Raw genomic sequence first — 27,949 nt, 5'->3', positions numbered from 1 at the left:
GAACACTTTCCTTTTGCATTTGATCTGTCAAATTGCAACGTTTTACACTTGTCCCAATACAATTTCATCAGCCATTTATCCACCCAATTGTTTTATTGATCTATATCCTGCTGTTACTCCCCGAGTTATTACAGGATGTGTCCATATCCTGCCACCTCCTTTGACAACCTTTCACACCATCCGCAATTCCAATCATTATGGTGTCATCTATAAAATTACTAATCAGCCCATCTAAATTGTGATCCAGATATCAATTAACCATGGAATATTATTTATATCCCAACCTGCCTTCAACAACAGCTTTCTTCTTTTGTGCCTTTCCCATCTACCCTGCAAACAGGCAAAGACTCAAAGATCATTCTGCTGATTTTTTTTTGTTATATGATAGCATTTGAAGCTGAGAAGTGGTGTCAAAGCTAAGGTGAAGACTGACATAGAAGGGAAGCAGGACAGCAAAATATAGATATCAGGATAGAAGGTGAGTATGAGTAATTGAGACAATAATGGCTTGAGGCAGCTCAAAAGTAAGCCAACTGTGAAGAGAATCAGAGGCTTTCAAAATAAATCTATGAGACTTGTGGGACTGAGCTTCTCACTCATTCAATGGCATTTCTAACAATTAATACTTGTCACCAATACTGTAATCAGAGGAAAGAATATTTATCTCACTGAAATTCATCATTAAAATCTTTCCTAAATTTCCTTCGTGTGAGGTAATAAACCCAGTATTTACAGTAAATTACTGAAATAGTACCAAAAACTTGCATTTTCTTCATTAGTCTTGCAAAATTATATGTGGAATTAGATAAAGACGCAAATCGAATGGGACTATTTGAGTGGGAATGCGGTGAAAATTTATTATCACAAATTGATATCAACACGGGCTAATTATTATAAAAAAGGAGGTTAATTTTATTTTTCACACATGGCACCTTTGTAATATGGCACAATACTCCCACTGGAACTAAGCTATAAATCTACCTTACAGAGCTCACTATCCACCCAGTCAGAGAGATCTTAACGTAATTTGTAAGGCATTTATAGAGGATAAATGTAAAAGAAATAAACAATAAATTATTTGAGTGCAGAATCGAGCTAGAGTCATACAGCACGGAAACAACCTTTCAACCCAACTCATCCACGTTGAGCAAAATGCCCCATTGAAGCTTCATCTGCCTGCACCTAGTCCATGTCTCTTTGTACCTTTTCTATCCCTGTACCTGTCCAAATGTCCTTTAAATGTTGTTATTATATCTTCCTCTACTGCTTCTTCATGTAGCTCGTTCCATATAACCATCACCCTCTGTGAGGACCACTTACCCGGCTGATGAAGATCTCTCCGTAATTCTTGATTACCATCTTCACTGTCTACAAATCCACCTATTTTAGGACATAGGGCCATAAGTGATAGGAGTAGAATTAGCCCATTCGGCCCATCAAGTCTACTCCGACATTCAATCATGGCTGATCTATCTCTCCCTCCGAGCCCCATTCTCCCTCCGCTCCCCATAACCTCTGATACCTGTACTAGTCAATAATCCATCTATATCTGCCTTAAAAAGATCGACTGTCTTGGCCTCCACAGCCTTCTGTGGCAAAGAATTCCACAAATCCACCATTCTCTGACTAAATACATTTCTTCTCATCTCCTTCCTAAAAGAATGTCCTTTAATTCTGAGGCTATGACCTCAAGTCCTAGACTCTCCCACTAGTGGAAAACATCCTCTCCACATCCACTCTATCACAATCACAATCATCACAACCACAATAATATTAGCCAAGTATGTTTTGCAACATACGAGGAATTTCATTTGACAATAGACAATAGGTGCTGGAATAGACCATGCGGCCCCTCAATCCAGCACCGACATTCAATGTGATCTTGGCTGATCATCCCCAATCAGTAGCCGTTCCTGCCTTCTCCCCATATCCCCTGACTGCTATCTTTAAGAGCCCTATCTAGCTCTCTCTTGAAAGCATCCAGAGAACCTGCCTCCACCGCCCTCTGAGGAAGAGAATTCCACAGATTTGCCAGATCAGTCAAACAAATAAATGCAACGGGACACACAAAACACATTTTAACATAAACATCCACCACAGCGACTCCTCCGCATTCCTCACTGTGATGGAAGGCGATAAAAAGTTCAAATCTCTTCCCTTCATTGTTCCCCCGCGGTCGGGGGCCTCGAGCCCTCCGTTGACGGGACAATCTTGACTCCCGTAGCCAGTGGTCGGGCCCTCCGCATCGGGGTGATTAGCTCCTGCATCGGGGAGATGTCAGCTCCCCCGCTCCGGCGATCGAACCCCGCATCGGGGCTGGTCGAACCTCTGCATCATTGGAGCTCCCGACATCCACGGTCTCTCCCAAGACTGTGAGCTTACGATGGTAAAGTCCGCAATCCCGTGCCTGGAAAGATCCCAGGCAAGGGATAGGCTCCGATGTTAAGTCCACGCACTGTGCTGGGGCACAAGGTCAGTCCGAGGAAGCTTCCAGCTCCATCGATGGTAGGCCGCAGAGCGACCGGAGACACGATCTCGAAAATAAACGCATCTCCGGCAAGGTAAGAAACTGAAAAAAAGTTTCCCCCTGGCCCCTCCGCCTCCCCCCACATAAAATAAACCGAACATTTACACTAACTTTTAACACACACAAAAATGTTTTAAAAAGACGAAAAAACAGACAGACTGTTGGCGAGGCTGCCAATCGTGCGGCACCCCTAACCAAGCCTTTCACTATTCTGTATGTTTCAATGAGGTCCCCCTCATTCTTCTAAACTCCAGCGAGTACAGGCCCAGTGCTGACAAATGCTCAGCATAGGTTAACCTACTCATTCCTGGGATCATTCTTGAATGTGTCATCTGCAAGCTTATTAATCATGTCTTGTATATTGTCATCCTAATCGTTGATATAAGTAATAAATAGCAACTTGTATTAACACCAATTGCCGAAGCACACCACTAGCCACAGGCCTCCAATCTGAAATACAACCTTCCATCACCACACTACTTCCTACCATTAAGTGAAGAGTAACAGTAGCTCAGTTATGACCAGTTAAATGAAATATTATTCCTATTAATATGCTGTCACATAAATTTCACACTACAAATTACAGAAACATAGTTTGATGTGTAATCGATCATTGAGCCACAAAATTATGCAGCAGGGATACAGGTCATTTGTCCCAAATTGTCCATGCTGAACAAAAGTGCACCCTTTCGTATTAATCCCATCTTCCAGCCTTCATGGAAGGTTCAGCGCTTTCCATGCCACAGCAATTTAAGTGCTCAACTTTAGTTCTTATTTGCTATCGACAACTAGCTTCAACCACTCTCTCAGGAATTTACAAAGGTAGACAAAAATGCTGGAGAAACTCATAGGGAATGGAATAGGAGACGTAGGGAATGAATAGGAGACGTTCGAGACCCTTCTTCAAACACACACTAAAAAGGTCTGAAGAAGGGTCTCGACCCGAAACGTCACCCATTCCTTCGCTCCATAGATGCTGCCTCACTCGCTGAGTTTCTCCAGCATTTTTGTCTACCTTTGATTTTTCCAGCATCTGCAATTCTTCCTTAAACACCAGGAATTTACAACCCTCTGGATAAAGAAGGTTCCCTCATACCACCTCTAACCTACCCTACATTTTCATATTATAAAACTCAATCATGCCTCTCTTAACTTCCTCCTCTGTTTCTCCAGTCTCTCTTCATAACTGAATTGCCCTACCAGCGAATCCTCCCTCTAGCACGATGACTCTGTGCACACAAAAAAAAACTGCACACAATACTCCAGCTGAGGTCTGAATATTATGCCACATGCCTTCCTAACTAAATTATAATACTGTATTGCCACCCTCAAATATCTGTTGCCATAATTCAAGTTCCCTCAGTTCCTCAATTCTCCCTACAACTCATGATATATGACCTATTCTCATTAGTATTCCAAAAATGCATCACAACACATTTGTCTCCTATTTCACCAATACTTCGATTTCCCTTTGCAGCCAAAGACTACCTTCCATTTCCCTTGAGAATGGTGCAAATGTTCTCATGCTAATAGTAATCCAATTTTTTTATTTAATTGGCATTCAATATTCTATTAGAATGCACATTCTAAATCCTAACTTGCATTGCACATATCCTAATATCACCTCTGGTTCTATTGACAATCAACTTAGACGATATTTATTATCATAATTGTTTAAGACAATTTAAATACTTTCTTCATTTTATTCAAACCCTTCATGATTTTGATTGCCTATGTCACTTCTCCTCCTATACTTCTATGCTGCAAATTGTCTTTGCTTATCTATCCTATCCACATAAAGGTAGTGCTCATGTGGACAAGTATAATACATTGGCATGAATAGAGGACATAGAGCAGAAAAAGAGATGGACAGGCCTAAGGATTTGGCTAAGTACTTTGCTTACCTCTATGCACCCCAGGTCAATGCTACAGAATAAAAAAGCATATTGTCCTGAGAATGCTATATTAAGCACTCCTAAGACAATGTTATTCAAGATCACATGTAATGCTGCAAAAGGAGCATTAATACGATACAATACGATAGAAATATATTTATCCCAGGAGGGAAATTGAATTTCCAACAGTAATAAAAAAACACAAAATACATGAAACATTAAATTAAAGTGATGATGGGGGATGTACAAAGATTGGGGAGGGGGGAAGGGAGTCAGTCTCAGTCTATCCCACTACAGAAGGGGGAGGAGTTGTACAGTTTGATAGCCACAGGGAAGAGGGTTCTCCTGTGGCGTTCTGTCCTGCATCTTGGTGAAACCAGTCTGTTGCTGAAGGTACTCCTCAGGTTGACCAATGTGTCATGGAAAGGGTGAGCTGTATTGTCTAGGATGCTCCACAGTTTTAGCAGCATCCTCCCCGCCAAGACCACCTCCCATGAACCCAACTCCGCCACCAGGACGGAGCCAGCCTTCCTGATGAGTTTGTTTAGCATTGCATTGGAAAATTACATCATGAAATACACCACTGAAATAATAAAGGATACTTGTAACATTTCATTTACAGTAAAATTCTTCCAATTTACACCAGATTTGGCAAACTTCCACTCATCAATGTTTACCTGAACTTTGCAGTGCCACAATGCCAGGTGCTGTTGCAGCTACCTGTGTGACCATTACTCCATATCCAAACTTTTCACATTTGCTGACCTGCCAAATTAAGGGGAAAGTAAGTACTTTTTCTACAACTTGATCTAGAATTTGATACCCAAACACCCCCCCCCCCCCCCCCCCCCCCCTCCCCCCCCCCCCCCTCCCCCCCCCTCCCCTCCTCCCCTCCCCCCCCCCCCCCCCTCCCTCCTCCCCCCCCCCCCCCCCCTCACACAAGAAAATAATGTTTGGTGCAAGTAGGTGCAAGAGACCTTCTTCATTTGATTTGAAAGGAAGAGAAAAAGCTGAGAGAATCTTGTATAATTTTAGACTTTCAGTTAGGTCAATAAAATTAAAATAGACTTCTAATATTTTCTTTAGAATTTATTTTAAACTCTAGTTATTTTTTTTAATGAAAAAACGCATCTGAAAGAATTTTAGATTTTTTTAGTAACTTACTTTTCTTCACTTTTGCTTTTAAAAATTAAATATTTTTGATATTAAATAGGAAGGTGAAGGGAGAAAGATTTAATAGGAACCTGAGGGGTAACTTTTTCAGACAAAGGGTTGGGGGGTGTATGGAACAAGCTGCCGGAGAAGATAACTATTGCGGGTACTATTGTGACTTTTAAGAAACATTTAGACAGATACATGGAATAGGACTGGTTTAGAGGGATATGGGCCAAACGCAGGCAGGTGGGACTAGTGTATATAGGACATCTTGGCCGGTGTGGATGTTGGGCCGTAGGGCATGTTTCCACGCTGTAAGACACTATGATTGCATGACTATACGCGACAGTGCTCATTACTGATCTGCAAAATGTGCCCAAACTATATACGGCTAACCTATTATTATTTGATGATTAATTACTTGCTATTTATAATCAGGATTATGGTGTTCTTGCCTTTAAACTGTTGCCCACAGGAATTTAAGATTCTATTTTAAATCTCTATGATCAAGGGGAAAAAGAAAGCTTCTCGAAATGGCCCTGAAATAATCTTAAAGGTAATAAAATAATTGTTTGTTTGTGAACATACATTTGGGCCTTATGAGCCTATCCCACTTATACAACTTTTTCGGCGCCTGCCGGCACCCGTCATAGGTCATTACAGGTCACCAAAATTTTTCAACATGTTGGTGTCGCCTCTATGGTCGTGAGTAGTCTCCTCAGTCGCCCAAAGTTTATTAGCGTCTTTCTGGTCGCCGGTGGATTTTCAACATGTTGAAAAATTTTGGCGACCTGTAATAACGGGTGCCGACAGTCGCCAAAAAGTAGTGTAAGTGGGACCATCGTGTAATGATGGTAACATATTATGTTAATTCCATTCATCCTCATATAATTGTCAGATTTTATACAAACCTGAAGTTTTTTAGTGAATCTGCTAAACATATAATTCACACACTCATTGATTGCTCCAGTTTGCTGCAGAAGTAATAATCCTTTTGGAGTAGCGGCGAAGTTTAATAGATTGTCCAGAAGCATCTCTTCCAAGTTCATCCTAACAAGGAAGTTAAAGGATTTAGCTTTTATGGTAGCTGGAAAATTTAAACATGTTATGCAATGGTAGTTCAAATGAGATTCCTCCTACTGGGTGTCATGGTACACCAGTCATTGAAAGTAGGCATGCAGGTGCAGCAGGCAGTGAAGAAAGCGAATGGTATGTTAGCATTCATAGCAAAAGGATTTGAGTATAGGAGCAGGGAGGTTCTAATGCAGTTGTACAGGGTCTTGGTGAGACCACACCTGGAGTATTGCGTACAGTTTTGGTCTCCAAATCTGAGGAAAGACATTCTTGCCATAGAAGGGAATACAGAGATGGTTCACCAGACTGATTCCTGGGATGTCAGGACTTTCATATGAAGAAAGACTGGATAGACTCGGCTTGTACTCGCTGGAATTTAGAAGATTGAGGGGGGATCTTATAGAAACTTACAAAATTCTTAAAGGGTTGGACAGGCTAGATGCAGGAAGATTGTTCCCGATATTGGGGAAGTCCAGGACAAGGAGTCACAGTTTGAGGATAAAGGGGAAATCTTTTAGGACTAAGATGAGAAAAACATTTTTCACACAGAGAGTGGTGAATCTCTGGAACTCTTTGCCACAGAAGGTAGTTGAGGCCAGTTCATTGGCTATATTTAAGAGGGAGTTAGATGTGGCCCTAAAGGGATCGGGGGTATGGAGAGAAGGCAGATACAGGATACGTAGTTAGATGATCAGCCATGATCATATTGAATGGCAGTGCAGGCTCGACGGGCCGAATGGCCTACTCCTGCACCTATTTTCTATGTTTCTACTTGGATACCTCCACATCCACAATTTTAACTAGGGACATTGCCTACAACACAGGGTCAGCCACTCTAGGCAGGTATAAATCCGTTTCACAGACTAATATGTGGCCTGATGATGCAATCAGCATGCCAATTCTGCTTTAACTCGGGAAAATGGGAATTAAGTATGACATCAAACCTGAAATCTGGCAACAAATAAGAGAATGCCTAGAAAATGCTAAGTCTGTTAGCAATATTTTGATACCCTGCACTCCTTAGAGTCTGGGGCTCCAAAGATTACTTCTTTATACAAGAAAAAAAGCTCCTTTCCGATACACCTAAAGCAATAGCTGGTATGTCCTCACTTCTGTTTGTTAAACATGACTTCCCTCCTGCATATTTTGGATAAACATATTGTTCTGTCAGATTGCAATGTGACCCCATTAAAAAATAGGACTGAATAGAAAATATATATCTGTATACACTGTAATAAAATGGGAGACAGATTTGAAAGGTATAATGGCTAACGTTGATACATTCAATGTGTACCATGGAAGAATGCAGTTGGAAATAGAATGATAAGTCACAGAACTACACAGAACAGAGATTGGACTTTTGGCCTATCACGTTCATGACAACATTTTTGTCACATTTTCCCGCACTATAGCCCTCTAAGCCTTGTCTATTTCAGTATCTATCCAAATATCTCTTAAAAACAATGAATTTCTCTCCATAACTAAAGTCTTCCAATCCAAATGACATCACGGTGAATCTTCTCTGCACTCTCTCCTGCACAATATTCTTCCAATGGTGTCGCGACCAGAGCTGCACATAATACATCACGTGTAGCCTAACAAATGATTGATAAAGTTGACACATGACCCATTAACCTTTATGTTCCATGTCCCAACCTATGAAGGTAAGCATGCCACATGCCATCTTCGCTACCCTATTTACACGTATTACCTTTTTTAGGGAATTATGCATTTGCACCACAAAGTTTTTCTGTTCCTCAACATTCCTTGGCACCGTACCAACTAATGTAAATGTCCCATTCCTATTTGACTTCCCAAAATGCATCATCTAGCAATTGTTTGGATTAAATTCCATCTGTCAATACTACTGCCCAACTTTCAATCTGGCTGTGGCCTTAAAGTGACTTCCTCGTTATCCACAACGCCATCAACTTCTGTTCCATCCACAAACTTAGTAACTATTTCTCCTCAATTAACATCCAAGTTGTTAATATATAATCACAAACAACGAGAGTGTGAGCACTGAACCATGCAGTACATCACTGGTCACAGATTTCCAATCAGAAAAACATCCTTCCACCAGCATCCTCTCCTCTGACCACCAAGCCTCTTTTGGATCCAATTAGCTAGTTCACCTGGATCCTATGTGACTTAACCTTCTCTACCAGCCTACCATGTGGAATATTACAACATTCATAGACAACATCTGCCATCCTGCTTTCATCAATCTTTTTTTAATTACCCCTCCCCTGTAAATCTCCCCCGCACAAAGCTATGATGACTATCCCCAATCACCCATCTCGCCAAATGTATAGAAATTCCATCCAAATTCCGGTCTCTGTCCAATAATGTTTCTACCACCGATGTACCGTAGCATTAAAATACAAAGACAAATTGACCCAAAGAAACTGGGAAAAGCGATAGAGAACTAATTAATAATAAATAAAAGTTAATGGAAACACAGTATACTTCTTTTATAGAAATTGTAGTACCTGTAGTAGGTCCATCAAAGATTGCCTCGTACCCTTGGTTCCAGGACCTTGCTGGATTATCCGTTTTGCCAGACCAGAGGTCACAGCCTCCGAGAGGAGGCTTTGCTACACCCCATACCACAGTTTGGAGCAGGAGGCTATCATTGGTGACCCAGGGCTTGTCCTGCAAATGGGGCAGGTGGACAAATCGGTAGGGAGGTGCAGGATCAGAACAGCTGTTGGGTGTCGTGAACCGCTTCGTGCAACCCCCCAGAGCACCGCCGGAGCCAAAACCATGGCGAGCCACAAGAATAATAACAGCACCCAGAGTACTGAAAAGTTTCACCTAGGCCGCCGGGGGGCTGAGATACTGGCCTGCAAAGTTGGCCTCAGACGTTGGCTAACTTCTGAGGCCAACTATGGGATCAGATTTGGTAGGGGACAAATTCGACCTGCTGATCGGCCACGGAATTGCCGATGAGGTTGACTGCCTCACCTAGCCTAGGTGCCACATTTTCGGGCGGACTTCCAAGTGGGGTTTCAAGTATGCACCATAATGTTGTCTGATTAAAGGAGGTGCCAGATCAGCAGTTGCCAGAAATTTGGTGATGAACCTGTATTATATTATAGCAAGGATGAGTACTAAGGTTTAATCTCATAATCTGACAGATGTTGGTTTTAGCATAACCACATTATACATTCTTCATAGCTCTTTCAATGTCTGCCATCGAGTATACTCTTTAACCACTGCTTAACAGGCAATATAATTTTGATGCAATGTTGCGGACCACCGTTTGCATTAGCAATGTAGGAAAATAAAACATTCTTACCTATTGGGCGAAAGGCTGAATTATCAGACCATAAGGCATCGGAGCAGAATTAGACCATTTGGCCCATCAAGTCCACTCTGCCATTTGATCATGCCTGATCTATTTCTCCCACTCAACCTCATTCTCCTGTCTGCTCCCCGGAATCTTTGACACCCATATATAACATTAAACCTAATATTGGGCCTCATATTAAATGCAATGTAGTGGTTTCATGCGGTTAACATCAGAATTTAAAGTAAGGATTAAGAAATAACTATTGTTAACCAGCAGGATTGCTGATGATTACAAAATAACAATTCACTAGTACTTACATGTTTTGCAGTTCATGAGCTGTTGAAGAGCCTGATTCACTTCCTGCTACAGGAGTTGGTATTCGTTCAGTAATTAAACTGGCCTGATTTATGAAATAAAGTTAAAACTAAGGTATGACAACATTTCTCTTCAACTTCATTAGTAGTAAGATAGTAAGATCAATTCATTTTTAAACATTCCACTTCAAACTGGAAATTACACCAGGGTAAGTTCTTAACATCGGATTTTGCACAAAACAACTTTGGCATGAGAAAACGTCCTGAGCTGCCATTTGCATAGCAGAGGGGATGAATCATGCAAAAATAGATTTTCGCACAAAGATTAGATTTTAACACCATAACTTTTGAAGATGCATCAACTTAGAAAACAAGAAATTATAATAATAATAATAATAATAATAATAATAGGTGCTTTAACAAAAATGCAATTCTAAGAGAAATTGAAATAAAGCCACAAATAGGGATTAAAAAAAAAATGATTTTAGTTTAATAAGCAACTAGCACTGTTTTAAAAAATTCAGATAACAGTTCACGGTCGGCCAGAAACATCGCCTCTACGTCTGGGATCATCGTTCCAGGCTCCGATTCTTTGTTGACATGGGAGCAGAGATCAGCATACTAACCCCGTCCAGAGTCGACACCCATTCCGGTAAGCGAGGCCCTGCCCTAACCGCCGTCAATGGCAGCCTTATCCAGACATATGGAGTCCGCACAGTTCCCCTTATTTTCAGCTCCTGCCATTTCACGCAGCCAATATTGACCTGGTGCACAGTTACCACCAGATACCTGCCCACCCAGTTGATGTGCCCAAAATCGCCATTATCACCCCTTTCGGACTATTTGAATTTTTGAGAATGCCTTTTGGCCTCAAAAACGTCACCCAAGCCTTTCAGCGGCTTAGGGACATGGTCGGCCGGGTGTTGGAATTGTTATTCATCTATCTCGATGACATTCTAGTTGTCAGTCGCTCTCGTCAAGAGCACTGCGCACACCTCCGGTTAATGTGCCAGCACCATAATGACCATGGCATCGCCATTAATGCAGCCAAGTGCCAGTTTGGCCTTAACTCGATTACCTTTCTCGGCCATCATGTCACCCAACAGGGCGCAATCCTGCTCCCCACCAAGGTGGAGGCCATTCGACAGTTTCCCTGGCCAGCCACAGTGAAAAGTCTCCAGGAGTTCGTTGGTATGATAAACTTTAACCATCGTTTCGTACCAGCGGCAGCCCGGATTATTCGACCTTTGTTTTAGTGTTTGGGCAGGCAAACAGCGATACCTAGTGTGGGATGCTGAATCCACAGCCGCATATGATGGCGCAAAGGAGGCGCTGGCAAACGCAACAATGCTCGTCCATCTGCGGGCCAATGCCCCTACCGTTCTCACCGTGGACGCTTATGACACCACTGTCAAGGTGGTCCTCGAACAATTCATTGACGGTCGCTGGCAGCCACTTGCCTTTTTCACCTGGCACCTGCGCCCTCCAGAGAGAAATTATAGCGCATTTGATCGCAAGCTCTTGGCTCTCTACGTAGCTGACCGTCATTTCCGTTATTTCCAGTAATAAAAAACAAAATCAACCTTTTTAAAAAGATAAAAATCTGAAAAAAGCTCATTATGATAGATCACATCAGATTTTCAGAAGCCGTACTAAGAAAGTTCATGATAAAACAAGTTTTGATGTTGAGCAATAATAAGTGTTACCTTCTTCCATGCTTTAGAGATAGATTCATGCAAGCCATAGGGCATCAAAACCTCGAGACCCTCGCATGTATTGTACATTTGACGACAGACAAAAATAAAAGCCCCCTTCAGAGCTGAGGATGGTTCAGTGGAATCTAAAGCTGGAAGCTCTCCATCAAGTAGTCTTTTGGTAAATTCGGCAATTATATGTGCAGTAGAAAGACTGATAAGAGAAGGAAAAACATACAAGTCTTATGATGTGCTGTTTATTCAAAAACATTTTAATTTACTAAGCGCTATTAACTTAAAGTTTCTGATGCTACATACAGGTAGTTACCTATTACCATTCCCAATTGGATATGACAAATGTTAATGCATTTAAAATAATTTTTGGCCACAGCATTTTAAGAATGTTATTAAAAACACCATAAACTAGTTTACTTACTTAGTAAAACTTAGCTGTCACAAGAAAATTTTAATTCTTCGGCCAAGAGAAAAAAGAGGAACAATGTATATGAAATGTTATAGGCAAACTATGTTTTTCTATCTTGTATACTTTCTTACCAATTTGTTGCAATAGGGCTGTCATTTTCACCAAAAAGGAGCAAAGAAAGTCCTCGGTCTGTAGAGGCTATCCTTGCCAAAATATCAGCTATGTTTATCAACACTGTTTCATTACAGTTCTTTATCTATTCATTGCAAAAAAAAATCAAATTAATAGAATGTTTACTACAAAACAAAATAACTCAATGACAATTTAAATTTGAAGCCATTGTAGCCATTTCACATCTAGAACAATTTATAAATGTTTATGTTAAATCTTAAGTAAATTTTAAGGTATTTCATGAAGGACATCGATGGAGATAACTATTTTTATTGACAGAGAAATCAAGAACTAACAGACATAGCTGGATGGAAACTGGAATATGTACATGAAAGGGCTGAATTTGAAGGGCTATGGGGAGAGTGCATAGAAACATAGAAAATAGGTGCAGGAGTAGGCCATTTGGCCCTTCCAGCCTGCACTGCCATTCAAGATGATCATGGCTGATCATCCAACTCAGTATCCTGCCATCACTCCATACCCCCTGATACCTTTAGCCACAAGGGCCACATCTAACTACCTCTTAAATATAGCCAATGAACTGGCCTCAACTACCTTCTGTGGTAGAGAATTCCAGAGATTCACCACTCTCTGTGTGAAAATGTTTTTCTCATCTCGGTCCTAAAAGATTTCCCCCTTATCCTTAAACTGTGACCCCTTGTTCTGGACTTCCCCAACATCGGGAACAATCTTCCAGCATCTAGCCCGTCCAAACCCTTAAGAAGTTTGTAAGTTTCTATAAGAAACTTATAAGTACAGGTGAGTAGGTCATGGAACTGGTATGGACTGTGGGTTGAATGGCCTGCTTCCATGATATAACTATTTTATGATTCTATAAGTGTTGTTTCTAAGGAAATATCATCCCAATTAATCAAAAGCAAAGGAAACCAAGTATACATAAAAGGAAGGTGCACAAATAATAGTTTGCGGGTGATACAAAACTTTGTACAGCGCAGGAAGGAGAAAGTTAATGACATTATTTGAGACCTGGTTAGTTGGGCAGAAACATGGCAAACAAAATTTAATAAAGAAAAATGTGATGTAATGCATTTGGAAAAGTGCAACAAGATGGCTCCCATTCAACAAAACTTCAGATATAGAGAGCATTGGTAAAACCACATTTGGAAAGCTGTGCATAATACCAGTCTCTTTGTTTAAGGAAGGATATTAATATGTCAGAAGGAACTCAGAGATGATTTACTAAATTAACACTTAAAATAGTCAGGCTGGAAGGGTTGAAGAGGTTGATTCATTGGAGTTTGGAACACTGAGAGGTGACGATCAAAACATACAAGCTTCAGACAGGTCTTCAAAGATTGGATGTGGAAAAGATGGTTCCTCTTATGGGAATATTTGGAATAAATTTTAACACTGTTTAAAATTAATAGATCTTCCGTTTAAGTTCAGGCAATTTTTTTCTTTCAGAGAGTCATGATTCTTCAGAACAATTTTTCTCAAAAGGCAGAGGAAGCAAAGTCTTTGAGTTTTTAAGGCAGAAATATATACGTCTTGATAACCTTGAGGTGAAAGATTGACAGGAATGCAAAGTTGAGGTTACAGTCAGATCAATCAAGAGCTTATCATATATTTCTGCAAGCTAGATGATTGAGTATCCTCCTCCTGTCACTAAATAGCCTGTTCCGACAGGAATATCCAATAAAAGACAAAGACTTTGGGAAATGTGGAGAGATGGGGTCTTTGGTGGGTATGAGCACAGATCCTTAAAGGAGGAAAATGTGTCAATAACATGATTAAAAAGGCACATGAGATGTACATGGGTCACTGGGAAATACTTGATAAGATGGGACCAGGCTCAGAGGTGATGTAATTGAGGTGCATAAAAAGAGTAATAGTCCAGTAACAAAAACACAAACAACATCAGTAGAAATCACTGCACCTGTTTTCCTTTCAGCAATGTGACTATCGGAAAAAGAAGGGATTCAGTAATGATGTTCTTGTACAGGCACTCTGTAGCACACTCTTTTCCACCACATAACATGCGCAATACTTCCATTACGAGATTTGCTGGAGCATATGAATCTGAATGAAAAATATTTGTTAAATATTGAATATTCAACTCCAGACTTTTCACGATTTTATGGATTATCACAGCAAACCCAGTAGCATTTGAAAAGGAAAAATGCAGACTGCTGTTTCCAGCAAAGCTTTAACAACCATACAGTGAAGAAGGCTGTCAGAAGATAAAGTAGGATATAGGTCAGCTGCAGAAATGGGCAAAGAAATATCAGATAGAGTTTAACCCAAGCAAGTGTGAGGTGTTGCACTTTGGGAGGTTGAGTGCAAGGAGAGAGTATACAGTTAATGGCAAGACCCTCAACAACAATGATTTGCAGAGGGATCTTGGAGTCCAGGTTCATAGCTCACTAAAGGTGGCAGCACAAGTAGTTAGGGTGCTAAAGAAGGCATACAGTATGCTTGCCTTCATTACTAAGTACTAAGAGTCAGGAAGTCAAGATGCAGTTCTATAGGACTTTGATTAAGCCACATTTGGAATATTGCATGCAGTTCTGGTCACCCGTTTACATGAATAATGTGGAAGCTTTGTAGAGGGTGCAGAGGTGATTTACCAAGATGCAGCCTAGATTACAGGGCTTCAGCTACAGGGAGAGTTCGTCACGTTCAAGTTCAAGTGAGTTTATTGTCATGTGTCCATGTATAGGACAATGAAATTCTTGCTTTGCTTAAGCACACAGAACATAGTAGGCATTTACTACAACACAAATAAGTGTGTCCATATACCATAATATAAATATATACACACATGAATAAATAAACTGATAAAGTGCAAATAACAGAAAATGGGTTAATAATAATCAGTTTTGTCCGAGCCAGGTTTAATAACCCGATGGCTGTGGGGTAGTAGCTATTCCTGAACCTGGTTGTTGCAGTCTTCAGGCTCCTGTACCTTCTACCTGAAGGTAGCAGGGAGATGAATGTGTGGCCAGGATGGTGAGGGTCTTTGATGATACTGCCAGCCTTTTTGAGGCAGCGACTGCGATAAATCCCCTCGATGGAAGGAAGGTCAGAACCGATGATGGACTGGGCAGTGTTTACTACTTTTTGTAGTCTTTTCCTCTCCAGGGCGCTCAAATTGCCGAATCAAGCCACGATGCAACCGGTCAGCATGCTCTCTACTATGCACCTGTAGAAGTTAGAGAGAGTCTTCCTTGACAAACCAACTCTCCGTAATCTTCTCAGGAAGTAGAGGAGCTGATGAGCTTTCTTGATAATTGCATTAGTGTTCTCGGACCAGGAAAGATCTTCAGAGATGTGCATGCCCAGGAATTTGAAGCTCTTGACGCTTTCAACCATCGACCCGTTGATATAAATGGGGCTGTGGGTTCCCCTCCTACTCCTTCCAAAGTCCACAATCAGTTCCTTGGTTTTGCTGGTGTTGAGGGCCAGGTTATTGTGCTGGCACCATACGGACAGTTGCTCGATCTCTCTTCTGTACTCTGACTCATCCCCATCAGTGATACGTCCCACAACAATGGCGTCGTCAGCGAACTTGATGATGGAGTTCGCACTGTGACTGGCTACGCAGTCATGAGTATAGAGTGAGTAAAGCAGGGGGCTGAGCACGCAGCCTTGAGGTGCTCCTGTGCTGATTGTTATCGAGGCTGACACATTTCCACCAATACGAACAGACTGTGGTCTGTGAGTGAGGATGTCGAGGATCCAATTGCAGAGGGATGCGCAGAGACCCAGTTCTGCGAGTTTGGTAACCAGCTTGGAGGGGATGATTGTATTAAATGCCGAGCTGTAATCGATGAATAACAGCCTGACGTATGAGTTTCTGTTGTCCAAGTGGTCCAGAGCGGAGTGGAGGGCCAGCGAGATCGCATCCACCGTTGATCTGTTGTGGCGGTAAGCGAACTGCAGTGGGTCGAGGTTAGGTAGACTTGGATTATTTTTTCTGGCACGTTGCAGGTGGAAGAGAGACTTGATAGAAGTATATATAATTATGAGATGCATAGACAATCAGAATCTTCTTCTACGCGGGGTGGAATTGTCCAACACTAGAGGGCTTAGTTATAAGGTGAGAGGGCAATAGTTTAATGGGGGTGTGCGTTTTTGGTGGTGGCGGGTGCCTGGAACGCATTGCCAGGGGTGGTGTTGGAGCCAGATATGATAGTGGCGTTTGTGGTTTTTGGACAGTAACATGGAAATGCAGGGAATAGTGGAATATGAATCATTTGCAGGCAGGAGATCAATCAACTGATTGTGGCTTGAAGGGACCATTCCTGTGCTGTACTGTTCTATGTTTTATGTACAGCTGTGCCAGGAAGTAAAGATTTGATCATATAAGCCCTTTGTTGGAAATGCTTTAAAACTACTTTGCAGATACTGCCAGAATTTAGATTTTAGTATCTAGATTTCTCACACTTTCTTCATTTAATTCTAATCTTTAAATGTAGGATTTTAATTTTCATCATTAAACACGTTATGCTAAAATATTCCAGTTGATAATTACCTGTTTGTGTAACATTTCCTGTCTGTGTTGTGTTTGGATGCTGGTACATCATACGAATCAAGAGTACAAGGAAGTCCATCAGAGATACTGGTTCTGTATTGTAAAAGTAAAAGTTACTCGTCCATTTATAATAATTTTCTTGAATGATTGAGACATCTTTATTCCTTATTTTATTGTGCATTAAGTTAAAAACATTTTCCCTTTACGTCTACTTACTTCAGTTTAATTTGAGCTCCTTAATGCCACATTCAGCCAAATATCAAAACCAGTCAATTACACCTCACCTCTGGAATATAGCTTTTTGGGTTTCTCTCAATTCACCCATACCACCACCATTTATTTTGCCTGGCATTAACATCTTTTCTGTCATTTAATTTCTCCATCTATTACAGACTCTCCCTTCACTTTTTTCCCCTGCTACTCCACTTCCTACGCATCTTAAACCTTGTTATTTATTCGACTTCTTAATCTTTGTAATAACTCTGCTACATATTCATTGTCCCTAAACATTGGACCAGATGTTGCCTATGATTTTGATTAAAGTTATTGATTTTTAGTTGTTCAAACTGTACCAATGGATATTCTCATCACTGTGTTATGGATTTCAACACCTGCTATGAAATGCTGAAGTTGTGTATGTATGTACAGGTCTTGAAGACCAAATAGAGCCATGAAGCTGGTCAGTTCGGCTCAGCTGCAATACTTCATATCGAGTCCAACAGCAGTGCACTGACTCAATGAGATTCCATAGAATTATATACTAGGATCCTGTGCCAGATACATTATCTGAAAGCCTGAAACAAGATCACAATTCCCTCAATGAGGTTTGCTGGGCTAATATTTGGGACACAAAGAAGGTAACTTGCTTCTTTGCAGTGATTTTGTGTACTTTTTCATGTTATTTTGAGATGAAGTGATGAAAAATCAAGTTCAAATAATTATTTCTATTTAGCAGTCTTGAAATAACCAGAATACACAATAGACAATAGGTGCAGGAGTAGCCCATTCAGCCCCTCGAGTCAGCACTGCCATTCAATGAGATCATGGCTGATCATCCACAAATCAGTACCCCATTCCTGCCTTCTCCCCATATCTCTTGACTCCGCTATCCTTAAGAGCTCTGTCTAGCTCTCTCTTGAAAGCATCCAGAGAACCAGCTCCACCGCCCTCAGAGGCAGAGAATTCCACAGACTTACAACTCTCTGTGTGAAAAAGTTTTTACTAATCTCCGTTCCAAATTTTTCTTCGGTATTCACCAAGGAGAAGGATATTGAATTATGTGAGGTAAGGGAAACAAGTAGAGTAGCTATGGAAACTATGAGGATCAAAGAAGAGGAAGTACTGACACTTTTGATAATATAAATATAAAATATAAAAGTGGATAAGTCTCCAGGTCCGGACAGGATATTCCCTAGGACATTGAGGGAAGTTAGTGTAGAAATAGCAGGGGCTATGGCAGAAATATTTCAAATGTCATTAGAAACGGGAATAGTGCTGGAGGATTGGCGTACTGCGCATGTTGTTCCATTGTTTAAAAAGAGGTCTAAGAGTAAACCTAGCAATTATAGACCTGTTAGTTTGACGTCAGTGGTGGGCAAATTAATGGAAAGAATACTTAGAGATAATATATATAAGCATCTGGATAAACATGGTCTGATTAGGAACAGTCAACATGGATTTGTGCCTGGAAGGTCTTGTTTAACTAATCTTCTTGAATTTTTTGAAGATGTTACTCGGGAAATTGATGAGGGTAACGCAGTGGATGTTGTGTATATGGACTTCAGTAAGGCCTTTGACAAGGTTCCTCATGGAAGGTTGGTTAAGAAGGTTCAATGGTTGGGTATTAATGGTGGAGTAGCAAGATGGATTCAACAGTGGCTGAATGGGAGATGCCAGAGAGTAATGGTGGATGGTTGTTTGTCAGGTTGGAGGCCAGTGACGAGTGGGGTGCCACAGGGATCTGTGTTGGGTCCACTGTTGTTTGTCATGTACATCAATGATCTGGATGATGGTGTGGTAAATTGGATTAGTAAGTATGCAGATGATACTAAGATAGGTGCGGTTGCGGGTAATGAAGTAGAGTTTCAAAGTCTACAGAGAGATTTATGCCAGTTGGAAGAGTGGGCTGAAAGATGGCAGATGGAGTTTAATGCTGATAAGTGTGAGGTGCTACATCTTGGCAGGACAAATCAAAATAGGACGTACATGGTAAATGGTAGGGAATTGAAGAATGTAGGTGAACAGAGGGATCTGGGAATAACTGTGCACAGTTCCCTGAAAGTGGAATCTCATGTAGATAGGGTGGTAAAGAAAGCTTTTGGTGTGCTGGCCTTTATAAATCAGAGCATTGAGTATAGAAGTTGGGATGTAATGTTAAAATTGTACAAGGCAGTGGTGAGGCCAATTTTGGAGTATGGTGTACAATTTTGGTCGCCTAATTATAGGAAGGATGTCAACAAAATAGAGAGAGTACAGAGGAGATTTACTAGAATGTTGCCTGGGTTTCAGCAACTAAGTTACAGAGAAAGGTTAAACAAGTTAGGGCTTTATTCTTTGGAGCGCAGAAGGTTAAGGGGGTACTTGATAGAGGTTTTTAAAATGATGAGAGGGATAGACAGAGTTGACGTGGAAAAGCTTTTCCCACTGAGAGTAGGGAAGATTCAAACAAGGGGGCATGACATGAGAATTAAGGGACTGAAGTTTAGGGGTAACATGAGGGGGAATTTCTTTACTCAGAGAGTGGTAGCTGTGTGGAATGAGCTTCCAGTGATGGTGGTGGAGGCAGGTTCGTTTTTATCATTTAAAAATAAATTGGATAGTTATATGGATGGGAAGGGAATGGAGGGTTATGGTCTGAGCGCAGGTATATGGGACTAGGGGAGATTATGTGTTCGGCACGGACTAGAAGGGTCGAGATGGCCTTTTTCCGTGCTGTAATTGTTATATGGTTATATGGTTATATGGTTAAATGGCTTACTCCTTATTCTTAAACTGTGGCCCCTGGTTCTGGACTCCGCCAACATCGAGAACATGTTTCCTGCCTCTAGCGTATCCAAACCCTTAACAATCTTATACGTTTCAATGAGATCCCCTCTGATCCTAAATATAAGAGTATACTTGTCCAGCCGCTCCATTCTAACAACACATGGCAGTCCCGCCATCCCGGGAATTAACCTGGTGAACCTACGCCGCACTCCCTCAATACCAAAAACGTCCTGCCTCAAATTGGGAGACCAAATTTGCACACATTACTCCAGATGTGGTCTCACTACGGCCCTGTACAACCGCAGAAGGACCTCTTTGCTCCTATACTCAACTCCTCTTGTTATGAAGGCCAACATGCCATTTGCTTTCTTCGCTGCCTGCTGTACCTGCATGCTTACTGTCATTGACTGATGAACAAGGACCCCCAGGTCCCATTGTACTTACCCTTTTCCCAAATTGATTCCATTTAGTTAATAATCTGCCCTCCTGTTTTTACCACCAAAGTGGATAACCTCACATTTATCCACATTAAACAGCATCTGCCATGCATCTGCCCACTCACCCAACCTGTCCAAGTCACCCTGCATCCTCATAGCTTCTTCTTCACAGTTCACACTGCCATTCAGCTTTGTGTCATCTGCAAATTTGCTAATGTTACTTTTAATCCCTTCATCTAAATCCTTAATGTATATTGTAAAAAGCTGCGGTCCCAGCACCGAGCCTTGCGGTACCCCACTAGTCACTGCCTGCCATTCTGAAAGGGACCTGTTTATCCCTACCCTTTGGTTCCTGTCTACTAACCAATTTTCTATCCATGTCAGCACTCTACCCCAAAACCATGTGCTCTACTTTTTCCCACTAATCTCCTATGTGGTACCTTATCAAATGCTTTCTGAAAGTCCATGTACACTACATCTACTGGCTCTCCCTTGTCCATTTTCGTAGTTACATGGTCAAAAATTAGTCAAGCATGATTTTCCATTCGTAAATCGATGCTGACTCGGACCGATCCTGCTACTGCAATCCAAATGTGCTGCTATTTCATCTTTTACAATTGACTCCAGTATCTTCCCCACCACCGAAGTCAGGCTAACTGGTTTATAATTCAGTTTTCTCTCTCCCACCTTTCTTAAAAAGTGGGATAACATTAGCTACCCTCCAATCCACAGGAACTGATACTGAATCTATAGAACATTGGAAAATGATCACCAATGCGTCCACAATTTCTAGAGCCACTTCCTTAAGTACCCTGGGAAGCAGACCATCAGGCCCTGGGGGTTTATCAGCCTTCAGTCCCATCAGTCTACCCTACACCATTTCCTGCCTAATGTGAATTTCCTTCAGTTCCTCCATCACCCTAGATCCTCTGTCAACTAGTACATCAGCGAGATTGTTTGTGTCCTCCATAGTGAAGACGGATCCAAAGTGCCTGTTCAACTCATCTGCCATTTCCTTGTACCCCATAATAAATTCACCTTTTTCAGTCTTCAAGGGTCCCAATTTGGTCTTAACTAGTTTTTTTTCCTCTTCACATACTTTAAGAAGCTTTTACTATCCTCCTTTATATTCTTGGCTAGCTTACCTTTGTACCTCATCTTTTCTCCCCGTATTGCCTTTTTAGTTATCTTCTGTTGGTCTTTAAAAGTTGCCCAATCCTCTGGCTTCCCACTCATCTTTGCTATGTTATACTTCTTCTCCTTTATTTTTATACTGTCCCTGACTTCCCTTGTCAGCCACGGTCACGCCTTATTCCCCTTGGAATCTTTCTTCATCTGAGAACATGAGATACTTTTAAAACGGTTAAAACCTTCATAGCTAACAAAGTCTCACAGTGAAGCTATCCATAATAGAATGTTGGGTGCATTCAAAACAAAACTTGCACATTGTACCACTAATAGCTCTGTTGCAGATAAAGCCAGCTGGATTATTCACACAGTTTGGTTAAGGGCAAGACTTGGGGACTAAATCGTGATTCCAGGCAAGGAGAAAATAAGTCAGCAAGTTCGGTCCTGTTAACTGGTTTGCATTATTGTGACATACATCTCTCAAGAAATCAATACAATGTTGGTGATTTGAGTCTTGCCTCGAGAACAAATCTTTGTTTAATTTCTATATCAAAATAGTAATTAATGCCATGTCAATCTCTGAGGTGAAAATCAATTTTTATCACAACAATCTCTGCACAGTCATATATATATATATATTTCACACATTATTAATATTCATAATATAATAAATATTTCCTGTCAATTAAAAATGTAGGTTTTATTTTGAAATAAAATAATATTTATTATCATCAAGGTTTGCATCAAAGTTTCAATTATTTCAGTTAATTTTTGAGCTGGTTATAAAATATTCTATTTTCAACCCACCCATTAAGAATACAGGACTAAAAGTGCATTTGCTTTATGCTGAAACTTATCTAATTCTTCCATGAAAGGTAGAATAATGCTCAGACTGAACAGTGTTTTGTTCAGAAATAATTGCTTTGATGCTGCTAGTTTTTATACTTCTTGCCATGTTGCTATGCCTTGTCGAGCTTTTGGTCGGGTTCAAAGAACAAGTAATATTGACATTACTTTTTATTTATGCCTCTACAGCAAAGCTTCACATGGTATGCAAAAAATTATGAGCTGGTGAACTGAGATGCAATACTTTGCTAAGTCAATCCACATTCCTTGAGTGACAAATCTATAAAGATATGCCCAGATATCTATAAAGATATGACTGCACAAGGTGGCAGCATAATTAGATAGGGTGGTAAAGAAGGCATATGGTATGCTTGCCTTCATTGCTATGGGGCATTAAATACAAGAGCCAGGAAGTCATGATGCAACTCCATAGCATTTTGAATATTGCATGTAGTTCTGGTCATCCCATTGCAGCAAAGATGGGGAGGCTTTCAAAATGGTGCAGAGGTAGTTTACCAAAATGTTGCCTGCATTCAAGGGTTTCAACCACAGGGAGAGATTGGATAGATTAGGATTGTTTTCTCTGAAACTTCAGGGGTTGAGGTGACATAGAAACATACAAAATAGGTGCAGGAGTAGGCCATTCGGCCCTTTGAGCCTGCACCGCCATTCAATATGATCATGGCTGATCATCCAACTCAGTATCCTGTACCTGCCTTCTCTCCATACCCCCGATCTCTTTAACCACAAGGGCCCTCTTAAATATAGCCAATACTCCCTCTTAAATATAGCCAATGAACTGGCCTCAACTAACTTCTGTGGCAGAGAATTCCAGAGATTCACCACTCTCTGTGTGAAAAATGTTTTTCTCATCTAGGTCCTAAAAGACTTCCCCCTTATCCTTAAACTGTGACCCCTTGTTCTGGACTTCCCCAACATCGGGAACAATATTCCTGCATCTAGCTTGTCCAACCCCTTAAGAATTTTGTAAATTTCTATAAGATCTCCCCTCAATCTTCTAAATTCTAGCGAGTACAAGCCGAGTCTATCCAGTCTTTCTTCATATGAAAGTCCTGACATCCCAGGAATCAGTCTGGTGAACCTTCTCTGTACTCCCTCATGATAGGAGTATATAACATTATGTGAGGCATTGATTGGATAGTCAGAACCTTTTTCCCTTGGTGGAAATGTCCAATAAAAGAGGCCACAGCCATAAGGTAAGAGGGGAAAAGTTTAATGGAGATATGCGGGACAAGTTTTTTTTAACATACAGAGTAGTGAGGATAAGGAACGCTTTGCCAGAGGTGGAAGGATATGATTAAGTTTAATAGGGTGACAAAAATTTATAAAATTGGGGTTGTTTTCCCGTTAGTGCAGAAAACATCAGGGAGATTGTTTGTGTCCTCCTTAGTGAAGACGCATCCAAAGCACCTGTAAATAATATAAAGAAGCTTTTCCTATCCTCCTTTATATTCTTGGCTAGCTTACCTTTGTACCTCATCTTTTCTCCCCGTATTGCCTTTATATTTATCTTCTGTTGCTATTTAAAAGTTACCCAATCCTCTGGTTTCCTTCTCATCTGTGTTATGTTATGCTTCTTCTGCTTTATTTTTATACAGTCCCTGACTTCCCTTGTCAGCCACGGTCACCCCTTAATCCCCTTGGAATCTTTCTTCTTCTTTGGAATGAACTAATCCTGCACCTTCTGTATTATTCTCAGAAGTACCTGCCATTGTTGTTCCACTGTCATCCCTGCTAGGGTATCTTTCCAGTCAACTTTGGCCAGCTCCTCCCTCATGGCTCCATAGTCCCCTTTATTCAACTGTTATACTGATACCTCCGATTTACCTTTCTCCCTCTCAAATTTTAGATTAAAATATCATATTATGGTCACTACCTCCTATTGGCTCCTTTACCGTGAGTTCCCTTATCCAATCCGGTTCATTACACTATATTAAATCCAAAATTGCCTTCTCCCTGGTCAGCTCCAGTACAAGCTGCTCTAAGAATCCATCATGGAGGCACTCCACAAACTCTCTTTCTTGGGGTCCAGTACCAACCTGATTTTCCCAGTCTACCTGCATGTTGAAATCTCCCATAACAACCGTAGCATTACCTTTACGACATGCCAATTTTAACTATTGATTCAACTTGCACCCTATATCCAGACTACTGTTTGGGGGCCTGTAGAAAACTCCAATTAGGGTCTTTTTACCCTTACAATTTCTCAGTTCTATACACACCGACTCTCATCTCCTGATTCTATGTCACCCCTCGCAAGGGACTGAATTTAATTCCTCACCAACAACTACCCCACCCCCCTGCCCACCTGTCTGTTTTTTTTGATAGGACACATATCCTTAAATATTCAGTTCCCAGTCCTGGTCCTCGTGCAGCCATGTCACTGTAATTCCCACAACATCATACTTGCCAATAAGCCAGTTCGGTATTCCGAGTGTGCATGCACAGGTCATGGGTCGCTCGGGATAAACACTTTCGGCAATCCATTCCGCTGCATGGGTGTAGACCTGCGGAACGGATGGACAGGAGTGGCGCCCAGGCCCGCAGGCGGCACGGAAAAGAAGCACCAACTCCAGTTCAACTCGCCCGTCCCGCCGGCGAGACAGGCAGGGTCGAGCTGGGGCCGAAACTCCTGTCCGCGGACCTCTGGATAGAAGACCCTCCTTCAGACTTCCTACACATTAGACTTTTGCGCCGTGGTTGGGATGGATGGGAGTGGGGATTTCCACGGGCACAAGGAACAAATGACCTAAAGTTTGCGTTGAGTGAACTGAGTGTTCTTAACGTCCTCGCCGTACACCGGCGTTTTATGGGAGTGGTTGGATCCCAGCTTCAGCTCAACCAAAGTTGGTCACATTATCCGGACAGGCAGTGGGGGATCAGTAGCTGATGTGAGGCATAGGCGATGCTCTGGAATCCTAGTCGGCCGCTGCCGATCAGCGGGGTCGAGGAGGCAGCACCCGACCCGGGGAGTAGAGGTGTCAGTTCTTCCAGCGGTGAGTAGAGAGGCACCAGCTCCCGCGGGCTGCTCACCTGTCTGGCACTGACTCCTCGATCCCGGGATCCAACCACTCGCATAAATCGCCAGTTTACGATGCGGACGGTAAGAACACTCAGTTCACTCAATGCAAACTTTAGGTCATTTGTTCCTTGGTCCCGCGGAAATCTTCAGCGCAGTCGAGACGAAGGGGTTCTGAAGTTGCATTGTCTTGATTGAGGAAATTTTCTCAACTCTCCTAGACGCATCGAGCCATGGCTTTACCTATGGTTGTCGATCTAACTGAAACATCTCTCCCCCACTTCTCACCATCTCTCCCTGTCTCCCACTCGCATCTCTCCCCCTTCCTCTCGCTGTTACACCCAGCTCTCCCCCTCTACCAGGCACACCGTTTGCTAATTTTATTCTTGAATGACCTTTGACAAATCCCATGATTCCTTGCGTTTTTCGGAATACCGAACTGGCTTATTTCTAACTGAGCCTCAAGCTCATCCACTTTATTTCTTATACATTGCGTATTCATATACAACACTTTGACTTCAGTATTCACCTCCCCTCTTGCTCCAGTCACTATTGGCCCTGACCTTACTCTCTTATCCCTTCTCGAACTTTCCTTCCCATTAATTCGGGAGTCTTTTGTAACTTTTCCTGTATTCACTTCCACCACAAGTACTAACTTATGTTCTTTCCTATCCACTCTAAACTAAAAAAACTTACAAGAATTAAAACCGATTATCAGATTTCCATTTTCTCCTCAATAATGTATTACCACTGAGAAATAAGGGTAGCTTGTGACAGATCTGAAGAGCATTTCAGGATATTGACACTTTATATAGTTGGCAATGAATTAAATATTTTTTAATTTTATTTCGTCCAACATATTGAGTCTTTGGATAGCATGTAAGTCCAAAAACAAATAAATTTGAGTTCCTCTACCATAACATATGAATTTTATGTATCTATTTCAAATTTTAGATAGAGAAACAGGTGTGGTGAACCATATCAGAAGCAGCCACTTTGTCAAGTTCATGCAATGGAAAATTCATTTGATCATTTGTTTTTTTTTTACCTTTTTTGTTATTCACTTTTACAGGAAATAGTTTTCTGCCATGTGTGTACATCAACATTCTTCCCAGAAGACAAAGTGAATGTACGAAGCAAATGTATTGCAATTCACTTCCTGTATAGTACGTTCTCTGACCACTGCCTTTAGACAAAAATGAAAAATTAGATTACAATAAAACAATCTTTGCATAAAGAAAGTGAAGCAGAATTTCCTTAATAGGAATCCCCTAGCAAAGAAATTCTGCAAAAAACAAGCTTTTGTACCAGCTAATATTGAAGACATAAATGTGTATCGACAGATTACCTCCTTGTTGGTGTACAGCACTAAATATAGCAATATAGCAAATAATGCTACTTACTTATGTGATAAAGCATGGTACATAAATTGTCAGTAGCATCATCCTCTAATTTTCCTGAATCAAAGTAATTCAAGCATTGTTGAACAGCTGCAGTTATCTGTAGAAAAATAGATAAAAGTATTACGGCATTAAATTCTCCATTTCATCTTACTGTATAGAATAGTGAATGTTCTCTGAGCTATGAAAACACATGTACCAAACAACAGTGAATCCAAAATTATGAAACAAAATTATTTAACTATCCAAAATCACATTTCATAATTGTTAACTTTAGATAAAATATATTTTTCATGTTATTGAAGTATTCAGTAAATCATAAGTTCACAAGTTCATAAGTTATAGGAGTAGACTTAGGCCATTTGGCCGATTAAGTCTACTCCGCCGTTCAATCATGGCTGATCTAGCTTTCCCTCTCAACCCCATTCTCCTGCCTTCTCCTCATAACTCAACACCTTAAATACTCCAAAGGGTGTATCATGCACACATTTTCTGAAATACAATTTTTTTACATCAAATTAATTCAATTTGTGTATTGTGATATATGGCTCCAAAGAACAAAATATTGCAAAATGATTTCATACGCTGTCTCAATCCTTTCGAAAACAATATGGAGAAATATCTGTGTACAACAATATTTTGCAACAGTTTTAACTTCCAAACACAGTCATCTTCGATGGAATTCCAACTGTTATTTATCAATCGTGCTGCTAATACTCTTCCCCAATTACATCATATGGAATACATACAAAATAATCATTTCCAAGCCAAAGTTCCCTTATGAAAATGCCTCTAAATGCTTGAATAAATAAAGTAATTGAAATATTTTTGAAAAACTATGCCAAATATGAACAATATTTTACTCAAATTACTCATTGTAGTCCAAGGATAGATTAATCTCTCAAAATTTAAACTTGATTTTCTAAGCTCTATCAATTCGTTGTTATTGCCTTGTGCCATCCAGGTCAGTCCTCATTATAAAGCATGAGCAAAAAGCATAGGTGTACTGTGATGTTGATGTAACTACAATTTGCAGAAGCCTTAATGTGGCTCCAGATACAAGACATCT

The 27,949-nt window shown here is 40.9% G+C and overlaps 1 protein-coding gene across 2 annotated transcripts in view; it reads right to left on the bottom strand.

Annotated features, from left to right (window-relative positions):
- Positions 1-27,949, bottom strand: part of tbc1d32 (TBC1 domain family, member 32) — a 145,194-nt gene that overhangs the window by 67,273 nt on the left and 49,972 nt on the right. For both annotated transcript variants that reach the window (XM_055635731.1, XM_055635730.1), the window contains 9 exons: positions 26,884-26,980; positions 26,529-26,666; positions 17,045-17,137; positions 14,447-14,589; positions 12,510-12,634; positions 11,967-12,168; positions 10,264-10,346; positions 6,489-6,627; positions 5,100-5,187 (listed from right to left, as the gene is read on the bottom strand). In XM_055635731.1, coding sequence (XP_055491706.1) covers positions 5,100-5,187; positions 6,489-6,627; positions 10,264-10,346; positions 11,967-12,168; positions 12,510-12,634; positions 14,447-14,589; positions 17,045-17,137; positions 26,529-26,666; positions 26,884-26,980 — 1,108 coding nt within the window. The remainder of the gene's footprint in view (positions 1-5,099; positions 5,188-6,488; positions 6,628-10,263; positions 10,347-11,966; positions 12,169-12,509; positions 12,635-14,446; positions 14,590-17,044; positions 17,138-26,528; positions 26,667-26,883; positions 26,981-27,949) is intronic.

This window comes from Leucoraja erinacea, chromosome 5 (genome assembly GCF_028641065.1).
Source record: "Leucoraja erinacea ecotype New England chromosome 5, Leri_hhj_1, whole genome shotgun sequence".
Classification (NCBI taxonomy): domain Eukaryota; kingdom Metazoa; phylum Chordata; class Chondrichthyes; order Rajiformes; family Rajidae; genus Leucoraja; species Leucoraja erinaceus.
This window is presented reverse-complemented; position numbering and strand designations above follow the sequence as displayed.